This window comes from Phyllostomus hastatus, unplaced genomic scaffold (genome assembly GCF_019186645.2).
Source record: "Phyllostomus hastatus isolate PE091 unplaced genomic scaffold, TTU_PhHast_1.1 phas_contig_1162, whole genome shotgun sequence".
NCBI classification, from domain to species: Eukaryota; Metazoa; Chordata; class Mammalia; order Chiroptera; family Phyllostomidae; genus Phyllostomus; species Phyllostomus hastatus.
The window spans coordinates 10,336,376-10,349,836 of record NW_025333537.1 but is presented as its reverse complement, the minus strand read 5'-3'; the positions used below and the strand labels follow the sequence as shown (position 1 = coordinate 10,349,836).

The window sequence follows — 13,461 nt, the reverse complement described above, 5'->3', positions numbered from 1 at the left end:
TAGGGCCCCTGCTGCCACGGGGTCAGGCTGGAGCTGAGGCCACAAAGGCGAGTGAGTGGTCCTCCTCCCTGCACTCCAAACCCTCCCCCGTCTTCCCCGTCCTCCTGGGGTCCTGGAGTCCTTTCTGACGTGTCTCCGGACCTGGTCTGTTCTCCTGCCAACCTCAGGCTGCCTCAGCAGCCACCACAGCTCCTCTGTGGTCTCCAAAGGGAGCTTGAGGGTCCGGCTTAGGCTGGGCCTGTTGAGGAGCCTTCGGTTCAGTGCCCCCTGCTTGAGCCTGGCAGCCAGGCCCTCCCCATCTAACCTGTGTTACCTTGACAACAGCGTCTGGCCTCCCCCCTCCTTCCCCAGCCTCTGCCAAACCTGGCGGGGGTTTTCGGCCACCATGCATTTGCCCCGGCTGGGTGCCCTTCTGGCCTGCCTGCCCTACGCTTGCCAAGCTTTTTACTAGTTCACCTACCACCTCTCAACCTTCTCTGAACTCCTTACAGGCAAGAACACAATGGCTTCTCAATAAACTTGTGTTTGAAAAAATAAAAAGAATGAGTTGCTGGTCATTTATCTAGGGGTGCTTGACCCAGCTGATGCCATCCGGTTTGGTCACAGGGTAGGGCATCCACCCAACAACCTGAAAAACGCGGGCCTTTAGGTACACTACCACCTCTTCCCAGCTGTGGCTCTTTTGGGGCTTCCACGGGCGGTCGCTGCTGCCCTCTGGCGGTCAGACCCTGCCTTGCAGCCGCTGAAAACCTTGACCCGGCATTTCTGGAACTGCCAGGTTGGCAATTTCCTCCCTTGAAGTCAAGTTTGCCTCATCTTTGCCGAGAACATGAAAGTTGGTAACCTTCCGGGTAGGGTAGGGGCAAGAAGACCCTGCATCCTGCCAGCCCCTCTCCAAGGAAACTCGGAGGTCCTACCCAGCCTGGGAGGACCCTGCTAGCTCCCTTGGCCATGCCCCAGTGCCTGACCTGCCTGCCCTCACCTGCTCCAGGGGTCTCCTGCCATTCCTGCCTATGGCCTGGTTTGTACAAGGAAGTCAGCCCAGGTTCGCATGGGGGGGTGGGGAAGGTGGGGACGGGGGTGATGGCAGCCGGCCGTCCTATAGCACTGGACATGTGAGTGCTCTGTAAGTAGCTGCTTTGGTCGGGGTGGAGGGAAGATTGGGGAGAATCCTTGGGATGTGGCTGCTGGCTGGGGAATACCTAATTAAGTTGCTGGATGGAGGCGAGGGTTATCAGTGACCAAGATGGGCAAGGGGGCCCAGCTGGCCTCAGCCCCGCCCGGGTGTCCTGCTCCGTTGAGACCTCTCACCCCTGCTAGAAAAGCTCCCACCGACGCGTAGTTTGTGGCGCTCAGCCGCACCAAGGCGACCGCCCGGCAGAGGGCGCCACGAGTCCACTTTGCACCCCTACGGAGGTGGGGGTAAGCGGAACCACTATTCCCCACCCCCAACCCGCACCCACACAGGCGCGGGGAGACCCAGACCAGGGGAGACAACCCCCCCCCCCCCCGCCCAGGCCAGCATCTTCCCTGGCACCACCGACCTACCTCCTGTGGGGAAACGGGTCACAGGCAGACTTGCCCCAGGCCACAGCTGGAGCAGGACAAGCTAGGGGGCTTTCCAAGCTCGAAACCAAAGCTCCACGAACCTGGGTGCTGGGTGGGGGGCACAGTTCGCCAATCAGAGTCCCTGTCGCAACCAGCCAATCAAAGAGCCCCTAGCAGAAGGCGGAGCCTGCCAATTAGGGGTGCCCAGCGCGGAGCTGCGGAAACCTTGGGATCTTGACAGTGGGGGGCGCGCCGTCCTGAGTGTGAGGAGGGGAAGTGGTCAGGGGCTCTTTGTGCGGTCCCTGTGCGGCTGAGCATCCCGTCCCTGTTACCTCAGTTTCCCTGTACGTGAGAGGTGAAAGCCCCGTGCTGGCACCCTAGCAGGAAGGAAACTGAGGCTGGAGGTCGGCCCGGGTGGCTGCCTGACGGAGGAGGCGCCAGCAGCTAAGGGGCGGGGCTTACCGTGGCCCCGCCCCCGACTGCTATCAGCCGGGCGCTGTTCCCCGCGCGCTGCCGCCAGGTCTGCCGGCTCCGGAATATGGACACCTCCGGGACCCCGGCACAGACCACCGCCCCGGGCCCGGGTAGGAAGGAGCTGAAGATCGTGATCGTGGGCGATGGCGGCTGCGGCAAGACTTCGCTGCTCATGGTGTACAGCCAGGGCTCCTTCCCCGAGGTGAGGCCCGCGGAGGGGGGCGCTGGAGGGTGCAGGATGGAGAAGGGGGTTGGGCTGGGACCACCGGAGGGCGAGAGACAGCCCTCAGCCTGCGCCGAGCCCAGGCCCTGGGTCCCCGCCGTCCTGCGCGCCGGGAGGAGGCCACCACCCCGGGTCTCCCCCTCGGGAATTCCCGAGCCTCGCGGCGTGAGGGGGGCCGAGCCGCACGGGGGCGAAGATAGAAGGGGACGGGGACTTTCGCCGAACACCCTGGGACCCCGCCGCACTCCTGAAGAACCGACCCCACCCCTTACCCCACAGCATTACGCCCCATCCGTGTTTGAGAAGTACACGGCCAGCGTGACCGTGGGCAGCAAGGAGGTGACCCTGAACCTCTACGATACCGCCGGTGAGTCAGCCCAGAGGGTTCCCCTGCCCGGGCATCCCCGCCGCCAGCCCCGCCGCCAGCCCCCGCGGGGCCCTGGCAGCCTGTGGTCCCTGGAGACAGGAGCAGGGATGCTGGCTGGGAGCCGGGTGACCCTGGTGGCAGAGGAGACCTCAGTCACGTCATCTGTAAAAGGAGGGTGTTTGGCCGAGAGGAGCTCCCGGCCCCCACCCAGCACTGATGTAGTGATAGCGAGGGCTTCGCTCCTCTCCGGTGGTTCTGGAAAATCCTGCGCTTCCTTGTGCTCCCCTTGGAGCCAGGGTTTTCAGGCCTTGCGTGTGTCTCCTCGGATTCCGTGAGCCCCAGATTTGGGGCCTCTGGTGGTAGGATATCTATCTTTGGGTCCTGTGTCTAGAATTCTCTGGGCTACAGATCAGAGCTCGTGACTCCCAGATTCTGTGACCGACAGCCCCGTGGCCCCAGGGTCCTGTGGATGCAGGTTTTGATTCCCATGCTTGTGGGATTCCAGGGGGCTGCCTGCTGTGGGCGATTCTGGAATTCTGTGCCCTCTGGATTGCCTGTGGCCACAGAGCTGTGCCTCCTTGGGAGAAACAGGCCCTGAGGAGGGCACGGAGCTCTGGGGAGTCTTGGAAGCAGGTCCTTACTGCCACCTGCAGCTCCTGGTGGGTTTATTATGCTGCCTGCGTCAGTCACCCGTCCCTGCCGCTGGGGATGGGTGGGAGGAGCACCGCCAACGAGAGGATTTGGGTGGCACTGGCGGGGGGCGGGGGGCCTGCCTGCCTCAGAGAGTTCCCATCTTGCCTGGGCTCCCCTCTGGACCTGCGTAGACATGGGGGAGCAAAGTTCACGATCCCCACCTGGCGCCTCACCCAGCCTTTGTGACTCAGTGTTTAGGAACCTGCAGTAAACCCTGTCATCGGGCACCCCTTCCCCAGGCAAGCCCTGTGTGTCTGAGGTGACGGCTGCGACCGGCTTGGAACAGAGCCGCAGTCCACACACCTCGCCCGCCGTGAGCTGCCGTTAGCACCTCCCGGTCTACCTGGAGTGTCAGGAGAGGGCTGCCCGTCCCGGTCCCGACACCTCCCCTGTGCCTGACTTCTGGCAGGCCTTGCGGTTTGGGTGTGTCCGAGTCTGTGGTGGCCTCTGAGGGCCTCCTGGGTGAGGACCCTGCGGGGCTGCCCCCCAAAGGCCCCTGGGGAGTTCCCAAGGGCGTGGCCACAGTAGAAATTTGGTGTGTTCGGGCCACTGGGTGTCACGTTCCCTGTCCGGAGCCCCGGGAGGGAGCTCTGGGTGGAGCCCCGGCGGCACGGGGGCTGTCCAGGGGGACTGTCTGTGTGTCTCTCCCGCCCTCTGCCCTCAGGGGGGCCCCTCCCAGATCTCCTGGGTCACTGAGTGTCCCTTGCTGTGCCCCCCATCAGACCCCTGGGGGGCCACTCTGGCCCTTCTCTGGTCTGGCCGGGAGAGCAATGCTCAATGGACATGTCAGGGTAGGTTGTCGTGCGAAGGTTCTAGAAAGCTTCTTGTTTTAAAAAGGGGGTGGCTCTAAGAGCTACTTGGGTGGGGCGAGGTGCAGGCAGCTCTGTCCCCTGCGTCATCGGAATTGCGTGACCACCGGGGCAGTGTCGACCCCATCTGTCCGCATGTCCACGTGCTTTGGAGTCAGCCCCGGCCTTCGCGCCAGCCTCCCGGCCGGGTGTCACTGGAGACGCCTGGCCCCCCGGTTTCCCCGTGTGCGACAGGGGCTGACATAGTTGTGAGACTGAACGAGGCCCGTGCGACCACGTGCAGCAGCACCTAGCGCAGAGGCTGGCTCTGGGGAAGAGCTCACGAACGTCGTCGCCGTGGTTTCGGAGCCCCCCCCTCGCCGCCCCCACCCCATCCAGGCCGGAGCACAGCTGGTGGCCGTGCAGGGCTCTGTGCGCCCCGCTCGCGCCCAGGGAGGAGACAGGCCCCCGGTCACCCGGCAGCCCAGGGCGGGGTGGGGCGGGGCTTGCTCCCTCCTCCAGGGAGTCCCCGCCGTTTGGGGGAGTGTGGCAGAGACACCGGGTGCCTGGCCTGCAGCGGGGCTCGTGGGATGAATGAGGAAGCAGCCCACATGCAGAGACAGCCCCGGGGAGGCCCTGGGTGACAAGGGCGATGACGCTCGCCTCGGCCTGTCCAGGGACAGGCATCTGGAGAACGTGCTGGATGAGGGTGGCCAGGTGACCAGACAGCGAAAGATAGAGGCCAACCAGTGAAGGGAGGGGCCAAGCTGGAGATGAGTCCGATAAAAGTTGTTGTAGAAGGTTCTAGAACCTGATAGGCTAACCCCTGTGGCAGGGGGTCCGGAGGTGGGAGGGTGCAGGGTGGCGTCTTCCCAACCAAGCAGAGCTGCCTGGGACTCTGGGGCAGCCGGCTTCCCCCGCGCCCAGGACCCCACAGAAGGGCCCACGTGGGCGGCCAGTCCTGCTGCTTGTCTCCGTCCTGTGGGGACAGTCACAGGCGCGCACAGTGGCAGAGGGAGCACCGAGGGGCGACGGGGCTCCCGGTGCTCAAAGCGGAAGGGAGGCAGGGGCTGTGAGCACCCGCCATCCCGGCAGCCTCGCCCGCCTGCCACCCCGACGCCACCGTCACCGACACCCTCACAGACAGGAAGCTGTGGCGAGGGCTGAAGTTTCCTGGGCTGGGGGGAGGGGGGCGAGGTGGGATGTTAAGACACCCACAAGAGACACCAGAGACGGGGCTACTGGGGCCTCGGGGTGGGGCCCAGGGTGGGGCGTCGCAGGATGGGGTGGGGAGTGACCAGGAAGGCGGGGTGCTGTCTGTGGTTGTCGCCCCAGCCTGAGATGAGGACACGAGGAAAAATGGGGGCAGAGGACTCGCTCAGACCAGGAGTCGGGGGCGAAAGCGATGTCCAGGAGGCAGGAGCACTGGGAGGCCCGGGGAGCCGGAGCCGCGGTCCTCGGCGTGGCCCAGTCCCCGGTGAGGATGGGGACGCGCAGGGGCGTGGGCCCCAGAGCTCCAGTGAAAGCGGGTTCCTTTTCTGGCAGCTTCCGCTTCTCACGCTGCCCGCGCCCATCCCGACCCACACCCTGGCCCGCGCTGGGGCCCGGCTGCCCCAGTGTGTGTCCTCCCGCCGATTCGGGGACCACCATGCTCGATGACTCCCTGACTCCTCACTCCAGCTCCGCGCTTTCGAGACCCCTGCCCCCCCCCCGCCCCGGGGTGGGGGTGGCCGCGGCTGGGCTCCTGCCCACAAAGGAAACACCCTCTCCGGGGGCGGGCGCGCACCTCACTTCCTCCTCTCCAGGGACGAAAGCCTCCTTTGCACGGAACGCTGGGGCTGTTTAAACATCTGAAACCCATCTGCAAGGGCCTGAGTGGGCCGCCTGTACGCCTGTGGACAGGCGACGTGGCCCCTCGAAGCCCCGGCGTGACTGTGGGTAAACGGGCGGGGCAGCAGCTGCCTTGCAGCCGGGGGACCCGTAAAGCTGGGGGTCTGCAGAGCCAGGGTCAGAGCCCTCCCCCAGGATCCGGCCCCTCGGGAGCTTCCGTTTCAGCCGTAACCGCGGCAGCAGCCCCTCACTGTTGCCCAGCCTTGCTCCCCCTGCGAGCCTTTTCCTTTCAGTGCCGGGGCCAGGGTTGTCCTCTCTTTCTCCAGACGAGGAAACTGAGGCCCAGAGCGGGAGGGCCAGTCTCGGAGGGCGGGTCTGCGTGCGGCCGGCGCTCCTGACTCACCTGGGAGGTGACCAGGGCACTCACTCCACCCCACCCACGGAGGCGTGAGGTCACAGCGCCTGCCCGCAAGGCCGACTTCTCGCTGCCGGCCAGGTCTGTGCGAGGAGGCCCGCCCTGGGTCCTGGGGCCAGCTGAGCCAGGCACCGTCCAGCCAGGAAGGCAGCCGGGAGGAGGAGCTGGGATCCGGGCTGGCTGCCCAGCGCCTCCCAGAATCCCTCTCTCCTCGAGACACCTGTGTCGGCAGCCTTTCCTCCACCTGGTCGGGGCTGGAGTTTCTTGAGTGGGAACAGCTCCCTATCCTCTGGGGTGGAGAGACAGGCACCCCAATAGTCCTGCCTCTGGGCCCCTGTCCTTACGACCCTTCCGCTGAGCTGTGTGACCGTGCACAAGTCACTCGGCCTCTCTGTGCTGCAGTGTCTGCGTCTGTAACACACGGTGACAGCCCTGCGGTACCGGGTCCTAGTGACGCGTGAGGAGTCGTGCCGGCCGAGGGCTTCCAGTGGGGCCTGGCGGTCGAAGAAGAATGACAGTGACCGTTTCTATCACTGTCGTCCTGGAGGCTCGCCTGCTTCTCGCGTGTCCCTCTTGCAGGCGAGGAAACTGAGGCCCAGAGGGTCGTTTCCGGTTGGGAAGGCTGGGGAAGGCTTCCAGGGAGAACCGGTCCCTTCGGAGCGGCTTGGCCCGGAGCTGACCTTGGACTTGGGGACTTGGGGACTGAGCTGGCTGGCGCTCCAGCTCCCGGGGAGCCTGCCTGTGACCTTGAAACATGCCCCCTCAGCCGCCTGGGCTCCTGACGGGAAAAACCCTCCCCGCCCAGCCTTCCTTCCCCGGAGGCAGCTCACACGAACACAGGTGGCGACAGAAAGTGCCAACGCCGACGGCCACGGGGGTTGTGGTGCCCCTGGTCCACCCACCCGTCCATCCACTTGTGCGTTCTCCAAAGGGAACCCACCTCCCCAGGGTCCCGGGGGTTACTGGCGAGCGGCACCGAGATGGGCCCTGCCCGTCCTCTCGGGGAGGCCAAACGAACAGAACTCGGAAGAACTTGGCTACGTCGAGTAGCGAGATGAGCCAGAGAGAAAAACACAGCCACAGTCAGCCCGTGGGGCCGACCGGCAGGGGGACCGCTTCCGAGCAGTTCTCTGGAAGGAGGTGACACTTGGGCAGACGCCCGAAGGGAGGGAGGGGCCGTGTCGTGCTGCTCCCTGGGGAACAGCCTTCCAGAAGAGGGAACAGCAGCAAGGGTGGCGTCCGGGGGGGTGGGGGGGAGCCGTCTTGGCCTGACGCCCCCCTTCGGCCCCGGGCGGTCCAGCTTCTGCCCTTGTCAACGCTGCCGTGACCATCGCGGCCGCAGTGGGCTCACCGGACGGCGCCTCCGCCCCGGTCCCCTGCGTGACAACCGATGAGCAGCTCCCAAACCGCCACCAGCCATCCCTGATTGGACGGATGCCTGACGGGTGCCAGCAATTAATTCCTTAAACAGGACTTTATTTCTTCTTAGAGAGAGGGGACGGGAGGGAGAAAGAGAGGGGGAGAAGCATGGATGTGGCCCCCGTGAACGCCCCGTCCGAGGGCCGCACCGCAGCCTAGGCCCAGGCCCTGACTGGGACTCGAACCGGTGACTTCTCCCCTTGTAGGACGACACCCAACCCACTGAGCCATGCTGGTCAGCGCCCAGGAATTAATCCTCGCGGACAGACATGGCCCTTGTCCTCAGGGCGCTGGCCATCCGCAGGGACATGGGCAGTGTGGGAGGACACCCAGGAGCCCGTGTGCACCCTGAGCCAGGCGAGACGAGGGGAGACTGGGGACTCTGTGGCCCCCCTTGTCCAGTTCCATGCCTGCCCCAGCCACACTCCCTCGGGGGAGGGAGTGCTTGTGCTCCCCCTCCGTCGCGCACTAGTCACACCCGGAGGCCGGCAGCTGCGGCTGCACGGAGGCAGGAGAGAGTGTGGCGGTGTTTCTGCAGGAGGGACACGTGAGGTGTGATTGGACGGAGGGGCGGCTGGGTGAGGGAGGGGCCATGAGGGGCGGCAGGAAGCCCTGTGCCCGCGCTGTCACAGTGGCCACAGGCCCACGTAGCACTTAATCACCCGGAACGTGACCGAAGTGATGGAGGACCTGAGTTTTCCGTGATGGTTTGAATAGCCACAGGGGGCTAGAGACAGCGCTATCGGGCCGCAGAGGTCAGGCAAGATGTGGTCCGAGGTTAGGGGAGGGGACAGTGTGGAGACAGGAGAGGGAAGGCACGGGCAGGAAGAGCGTGCTGGGCCCAGTCCCTCATTTTTTTTTTAAGATTTTATTTATTTATTTTTAGAGAGGAGAGGGAGGGGGAGAGAGAGAGAGAGAGAGAGAGAGAGAGAGAGAGAGAGAGAGAGAGAGGGAGAGAAACATCAATGTGCGGTTGCTGGGGGTCATGGCCTGCAGCTCAGGCATGTGCCCTGACTGGGAATCGAACCTGCGACGCTTTGGTTTGCAGCCCGAGCTCAATCCACTGAGCTACGCCAGCCAGGGCTCCAGTCCCTCATTCTTACACGAATTTCTGCAGCTTTGTGGCAACGAGGGCAGGAGGGTGCAAGTGTGCCCAGCCCCGCCTACCCCTCGCCCCTTCTGCGATGTTGGGGAGACCCCAGCTGAATGACAGCGCGGACAGTCCTCCTGGCCCAGCCTCTGCCGTAACTGTGGCAGCCACCCTCTGCACGCTGTGGGAGGCCCTGGTTTGAAGGGGAGCCGGTGGGAAGAGAGAGAGGTGAGGGTCCTGTCATCGGCAGGGGCCAGAAGCAGGACACGGCCTGTGTGTGCTGGGTGAAGAGGCCTTTGGCGGGGAGTGACGGGCACCCGCCGGCGGGAGGCGGGGCTGGGCAGGGATTCCTGGCCTCTGTGGTGAGTGGAAGGAGTCACCTTGCCCTCTGCAGAGGTGCTGGCGGGGTGCCAAGGAGTCTGGAGGGCGCTCGGCGCTCGCCGTGGGAGCTTCTCCAAGTCACCCAGCACGGCAGCGGAGTGCTGGACTTCCACGCAGCGCCCCGCCGCTGGGCTGGGGGGCAGCTAGTGGCTCGGGGGAGAGAGGAGCACCTGGCTGCGGGGCTGCCCGCCTGGATTCGGCGCTGGTATGGGGTCGGTAAGAGGCCACAGGGCGGCGTCCTGGGCGGAGCCCGTGTGCCCCGGCCTCTCACGTGCTCCAGAGCATCCATACGTGGGTGACCTGGGCATCCATTCGTGGGGCAAAATGTGAACGCTCAGTGCATCTGAGGAAGGGCGCTCTGGGCACTCCTTTTGGCAATCTGTCTGTGAGCTTGAACTTGTAAATGTAAAATTGTTCTGAAAAACCAAACCCACCGCTGTCCGGCCCAGCCGTGGGCTCCGACTCCGGTGCTGGGCAGGGGCCGAGCATCAGGGCGCCGACGTCTCCCCACCCCCAAGTGCGTCTGCTGTGCGGCGGGGCTGACAGCTGCCGTGTGGGGCGGGTCTGCGGGGGGAGCCTGCTGGTGTCGGCTCCAGCCGCCCCCCCGCCCCAGTGTTGGCTGGAATGGCAGGATGAATTCCACCTGAGACCTCTGAGCCTGTGGGGGAGGCACCCTCCTTCAGCTGAATTTTCGGGGAGGGGGTGTGGCTTCAGAGTCTGCACTTCCGGCCTGAGCACCAGGGGAGGGGGCGGCTGGGGGCGGGAGGGGGTGGTTGGGGAGTCGTCTCCAGCGTAATTGTGGCAGCTGCCCACCCCTGTAGTCAGTGAGGCCCGGCTCTGAGGACCGCGTGGGTTTCCTATCGGCTGCGCCTGGCTCCCGTCGGGGGCGGGGGGCTGCACCTGTTCCCCGCGGGAGGGCACCGAAGCCTGGGCGCAGGTCGCTGGCGCAGACGGGGACTCAGGCGGGCGAGGTCGGGGCGCCTCCCTGACCCCCCCGCGGCTCTCCGGTTGCAGGGCAGGAAGACTACGACCGGCTGCGGCCCCTGTCCTACCAGAACACCCACCTGGTGCTCATCTGCTACGACGTCATGAACCCGGTCAGCTACGACAACGTCCTCATCAAGGTGCGGCCTGTCTCCCTGCCGGCCTGCCCGCCTGCCCGCCTGCCCCGGGGTGGGGGCGGGGACCCTGGAACCCGCCCCTGGCCCTGACCCCCGGCCCCTCCCCCCCCACAGTGGTTCCCTGAGGTCACACATTTCTGCCGTGGGACCCCCATGGTGCTCGTGGGCTGCAAGACGGACCTGAGGAAGGACAAGGAGCAGCTGCGGAAGCTCCGGGCGGCCCAGCTGGAGCCCATCACCTACCTGCAGGTAGGCCGGGGCGCCCCACCCCCACCCCCACCCCGTCCTGTCCCTGCCCCACCCCAGGCAGCCGGGCCCCTCGGGCACAGCTGTAGCCTGAAGGACCCCCAGGCCTTCGGCTTCTGCAGGGGGCGGGGCGCCCTCAGTGGCCTGCAGACAGCTGAAGCCAACAGGACTCTAAGAATAACAATTTAGAAACATCGATGACCCGAGTACCCAAGCACTTGACCTTACTTTATCCTTATAACCCCAAAGCGGGTGCTGTTGGTGCTTTGCACGTCCGGTGCAGCGCCGGGGAGGTTAAGTGGCCCGCCCAGGGTCACACGGCGGGCCTGAAGTGTATGCCGCCCGAGCCGTCACTCCGGCTCCCGAGTCTGGGCCCCGTCTACCCGAGGGGACCCGCGGGGCAGGCCCGGGTTTGTAAGCAGGCCCCCCCCCCGCACCCCTCCCCCCGACTCCCGAGCCTCCTGGCCAACACCTAACCCCGTGGCCTTCCGGGCCGGGCACGGGAGACAACGTGGGACACAAGGGGAAACTCGTCAAGTTTAATAAAAGGGAATGCGCATTGATGAACGTTAAACCTGCCTTAGAAACCCAGACGTTCTGCTCCGGGAGCAGGCCCCGCTGCCCGCATGGAGCTTTCGGGGAGGGAGGGAGGGAGGGGTCGGGGGCCCTGGCTGCCTCGAGGCCCTCGGCTCCTCTCAGGGGCCGGCAGACACCGCCGCCAACCCGGTCCCTAGAATCCGGCCGTTTCGGCCTGAGGGTGGAGAGGGGGTGGGGTGGAGGCCAGGAGGGGCTTCTCCCCGCAGGGCCACGCCACGCAGAGACCCCTCTGCTCCATCCGCGCACTCCCGAGGGCTGGCCCTGGGACGCAGGACAGAGGCCCCCAGGTCCACGCCCCAGGCCCCGCCCCTGACGCTGGCCCCCGCCCCCGCCCCCGCCCCAGGGCATGAGCGCTTGCGAGCAGATCCGAGCCGCCCTCTACCTGGAGTGCTCAGCCAAGTTCCGGGAGAACGTGGAGGACGTCTTCCGGGAGGCGGCCAAGGTTGCCCTCAGCGCCCTGAAGAAAGCGCATCGACGGAAACACCGCCCGCTGTGCCTGCTGCTCTGACCCCGCCGGGCCGGGACTGACCGGGCCCTGGTCTCTGGCCCACTCCTCGGGGTCCCGCCGCAGCCCTAGCCCTCGGAGGGCACTTGGGGTTGGGCGTCTCCAGGGCCTGCTGCCTGGAGCCTGTGGCAAGACTCTTAGGACGTCTGGAACTCTCTCCTTTCCCGGCTGGGGCCCCCGTGCCAGTGGGCGAGGGTGCTGGACCCAGTCCCCTGTGCCCTGGAACTGGCATCTGTGCCCAGAACTCTGGAGCGCCCTCTGCACACCTCCCCCCAGCCTCGTGCGTCCACCTTCGCACACCCAGCGGGTCCCCAAAGCCCGCGCTCCAAAGGCCAGGCGACACTGGGGTGCGGGGGAGTGCGGACTGGGCAGCACCCCAGGGGCCCCACGCCTGCGGCTCCCTGGGCTCGGGAGATAGACCCGGCTGCATCCTCCAGCTCCTGGCTTCCTTCCCCCGGGGCACCGTCGGCCACGAGGGGACCAGGCCTATCAGGGGCACACAGGCGACAGACCCGGACGTGGGGGCTGGCAAACCCCCACTCTGCCCCCTCCGCCCCACACAGAGGACTTCAGGCCCAGCCTTTGGCTCGACCGACACCTTTCCAGAGCTGGACGCATATGACCAGGGGGAGGAGGAGCTCGGAAAGCAAACCAACGCCCTGGACCACCCGTCCACCCCTGCTCTGGGTCTCCTCGCCCGCAGCAACCCTGCTGCCAACTAGAGATGAAAAGCGACACCAGCTCCTGACCTCGGACAGGTCCCTGCTCTCTACAGACCGTCCCTGTCTGCAAAAGGACAGCGCCGGCTCGTGCAAGAGCCATCAGGCCACCACGTCAGCCGAAGCAAGGAAGCAAGACCGGCCCGGCCTGCTTCGAGGACGGACGTGCCCGCCTGGGCCGCAGACTCACTGGACCCCCTCCGGGAGGGCCCGGGAACGGTTGAACCAGTGCCCCTGGCGGTTTTAACGCCCGAGACCCAGAGTCACTCGGTTCCGAGCGAGCACAGGAGTCAGCGCCCCGGAGCCGGGACGATGCTCCCGGAGGCCCTGCCCCCGGTGCCGGGGCCACGAAGCCGGAGCCTTTCCAAAGTCGCTGGCCGGGGAAGGAGACCTCCGACGCCCACTGCACCTCACCCAGGTTCCCCGGGGCCCTGCCGCACCCTGGGGACCGAACAGGGCGTTCAGTCCAAGGACCTCTGGTTCGGGCAGAATTCGGGGTCTCAGGGACAAATGAGGGTTTGGGACCAAGGTCAGCAAACGATGGCCGGTGAGCCAAATCCGGCCACTCTGTGTTTGCAGATAAGGTTTTATTGGAAGACAGCCGTGCCCACTCACCTATGCGCCGGCGGCTCCTGCCCTGCAGCTGTGGGCTGCGGTGGCTGTGATGGGCCACCTGGCCCCTCACAGGGAAAGTTGGGGACGTCCAGACCAGAGCAGTGACTTCCAGCCAGCGCACCCCAGAATTTTTGGAACATGCTCCGCCTGACTGTTTAGTCAGGGGCACTGATCCCCTTTCCCTTAGGCTGTCGAATAAAAAATGTGACAACAGCCAACACACTAGCTGTCCGGTATGAATGAATTCAAATTATAACTTTTTTTGGTCAGACCGGGGGAAAAAAGATGTATTTTTTGGTGTGCAGCAGAATTTTAGTAGTTTACGTGTGCCAGGAAGTGAAAAAGCTAAAAGTCGCTGGTCTCGGGTGGACCCAAGGACCCAGCAGGCAGCTGGGGGGCCCGGCCAGTGGGGGAGGGCGGGGGTCTCAGG

At 65.5% G+C, this 13,461-nt stretch overlaps 1 protein-coding gene across 1 annotated transcript; it reads left to right on the top strand.

The window, feature by feature from the left end:
- The first annotated feature begins 1,770 nt into the window (after nucleotides 1–1,770).
- On the top strand, nucleotides 1,771–13,256 carry RHOF (ras homolog family member F, filopodia associated). Its single transcript, XM_045841482.1, has 5 exons — nucleotides 1,771–2,224; nucleotides 2,525–2,612; nucleotides 10,243–10,352; nucleotides 10,464–10,598; nucleotides 11,536–13,256. Exons 1-5 carry the CDS (start codon nucleotides 2,087–2,089, stop codon nucleotides 11,698–11,700), a joined length of 636 nt encoding a protein of 211 aa, XP_045697438.1. The 5' UTR covers nucleotides 1,771–2,086; the 3' UTR covers nucleotides 11,701–13,256.
- Nucleotides 13,257–13,461: the final 205 nt, after the last annotated feature.

Excerpts from the sequence above, each read along its gene's own strand:
- RHOF (XM_045841482.1), top strand. The coding sequence starts at position 2,087 with ATGGACACCTCCGGGACCCCGGCACAGACCACCGCCCCGGGCCCGGGT. Across the intron at positions 2,225-2,524 it reads GCCAGGGCTCCTTCCCCGAG|CATTACGCCCCATCCGTGTT; the intron begins GTGAGGCCCGCG and ends CTTACCCCACAG. Across the intron at positions 2,613-10,242 it reads GAACCTCTACGATACCGCCG|GGCAGGAAGACTACGACCGG; the intron begins GTGAGTCAGCCC and ends CTCCGGTTGCAG.